At 44.6% G+C, this 2316-nt stretch overlaps 1 protein-coding gene across 1 annotated transcript in view; it reads right to left on the minus strand.

Annotated features, from left to right (window-relative positions):
• LOC106812759 overlaps nt 1–1989 on the minus strand; it is a 50286-nt gene extending 48297 nt beyond the window's left edge. Inside the window, exons 1-2 of the mRNA XM_014816730.1 lie at nt 1922–1989; nt 482–563 (exon numbers count right to left, since the gene is read on the minus strand). Of these exons, the coding sequence (XP_014672216.1) occupies nt 482–559 (78 nt within the window). The 5' untranslated portion in view covers nt 560–563; nt 1922–1989. The remainder of the gene's footprint in view (nt 1–481; nt 564–1921) is intronic.
• Nucleotides 1990–2316: the final 327 nt, after the last annotated feature.

Raw genomic sequence — 2316 nt, forward strand, 5'->3', positions numbered from 1 at the left:
GAAGAAGAGGGAGAAGAGGAAGAGGATGGAGAGGAAGAAGAGGAGGGAGAGGAGGGAGAGGATAATGAGGAGGAAGAGGGGGAGAGGAGGAAGAAGAGGGAGAAGAGGAAGAGGATGGAGAGGAGGGGAAAAAGGGGCGATGGGGAAAGCAGAGAAACGGGGGAAGGGATGGATGGCGGGAGGGAGGGAGGCAGAGAGAGAGAGAGAGCAAAAAAGATGCAGAGAGAAAGAGATGCGGAGAGAAAGAGAGAGAGAGAGAGAGCGTGCAAAAAAGATAGCGAGCGAGAGAGAGAGATAGTGAGCGAGAGAAAGCAAGAGCGAGAAAGAGAGCGATAGAATGAAAATAGCACGTGAGGTTAAAAATGTGTGAAGCGTTGATAGACAAGATTCCACTGCGATAACTAAAAAGGAAGCCGTGACGTGACGGTAACGTCGACAAGGTCACACAAGGTCAACCAGCATGCTGCGCCCTCTAGCTTACCACTACTGCGTAGAGAAGAACCGTCCCCAGATTCTCTGCGAACGCTCGGTCGTGCAGCGAAAATGCTGACTCCAGCATAATCCTGTATAAATATATAATAATATAACAATTTAACAATATAACAATAACAATAACAATGTAACAATATAACATGTAACAATAACAATAACATGTAACAATATATAACATTATACAACATATAACAACATATAACAATATAATAACAATAACATGTAACAATATAACAATGTAACATGACACACAGAGCCATAATGATATCTCCGCTCTATACTGCTGTCCCTCATTCACACACGCGTTCGTTTTACAGTCCCCTCGCTAGCCTGTTTTCGCGGTCTTTCTCTCGGTTCTATTCTGTTCGTCCTCATTAACTATATTACGTGCGAGTGACGCAGCGTTTGCGCATGCGCCGACGCGAGGTCTCGGTGAATGTGTGCAGCAAACAAGGACGTAAGACTGCCGTAATTTGTCATCGAAACGACATCAGTGACAACGTTGACAATCGTCGCACAGTCGCGAATACAGACAGGGTCGACAAAAATCGAATGTCGCGGTGATAAATGAACGACCCTTAGTCTATTCTTGTCTTTTTTATAGTACAGTAATTGTGTCTCGCCTTTCAAATGGGAAAATAAGACGGTCTTGTGTCGCTGAAATCATGTGAGTTGGCTTGTAAGGGCCCGTGAAATATATCCATCTGCCTGTTATTTCGATTCACTTATAGTTCTATAGCCTTTATACACACGCGTGCACAAACACACACACACGCACGCACACCACCACACACACACACACACACACACCACACAACACACACACACTCACACACAAAACAGATACCACACACACACACACACACACGCACACACCACACACGCGCACACACACAACACACACCACACACACACACACACACATCCACACACAAATATATACTGTAATTTGATGTATATCCTTTATAACATTCTATAGCTGATATCTGATATAATACGCCTGCTGACTGTATTATAGCAGTCTTGGTTTAGGACTCGCGGGAACGCACCACGGACTGAATATCAGTACAGTTTAGTAAACTAGACATGAGAGGCATCACGGAGAGTCTTTCATTACCTCCGCGACGGCATGTAAATGTATGTGCTCGCTGCGTGTCGGCTGCCTGACTGCACTCGCCTAGCCTGCTGACTCGCCCGCTCACTGTTGCTGCTGGGCTTGCTCGCGCTCGCTGACTCAACGCACGCTCGATTCGCGCCGCCGCGCTCACTGACTCGACGCGCTCATCGATCGCGCCGCGCGACTGGCCACACACACACGAACACACCACCACGAGAGCGATTGCGTAGACCTCGCCGTTGTGCGCGGACGGTAAAAGCAGGCTACGAGTAACAAGTACAGGCTGCAAGTAAGCCACGTGCCGCTACTTACGGTGGTATGACAAGAGAAAGAAAGTGTCCGCTCTAGCGGTGGGGAAAACCGTAGTCACGTCTGCAAAGCTGCAAGATATCGTTATGAAATTATATAACACGACATGGCATGACTACAGTATTATAATATATGATTTATGTATTCTATGATATGATCAATGATGTGCATGTGATCCGTACCAACTACGATTACGTATATGATATGATATGGTTACGATGCTGTGACGAAATGATAGTATACAGCATATTTTATTATCTTATATTAATATTCCTATTATTATTTATTATATTATAATAATATATTACATGATGTTTTTTTAATTCATACACCAGCACACACACACACACACACACACAACACCACACACACATGTATATTATGATATTATTATTTTA

The sequence above is a fragment of the Priapulus caudatus genome, unplaced genomic scaffold (genome assembly GCF_000485595.1).
Source record: "Priapulus caudatus unplaced genomic scaffold, Priapulus_caudatus-5.0.1 Scaffold683, whole genome shotgun sequence".
In the NCBI taxonomy this organism is placed as follows: Eukaryota; Metazoa; Priapulida; class Priapulimorpha; order Priapulimorphida; family Priapulidae; genus Priapulus; species Priapulus caudatus.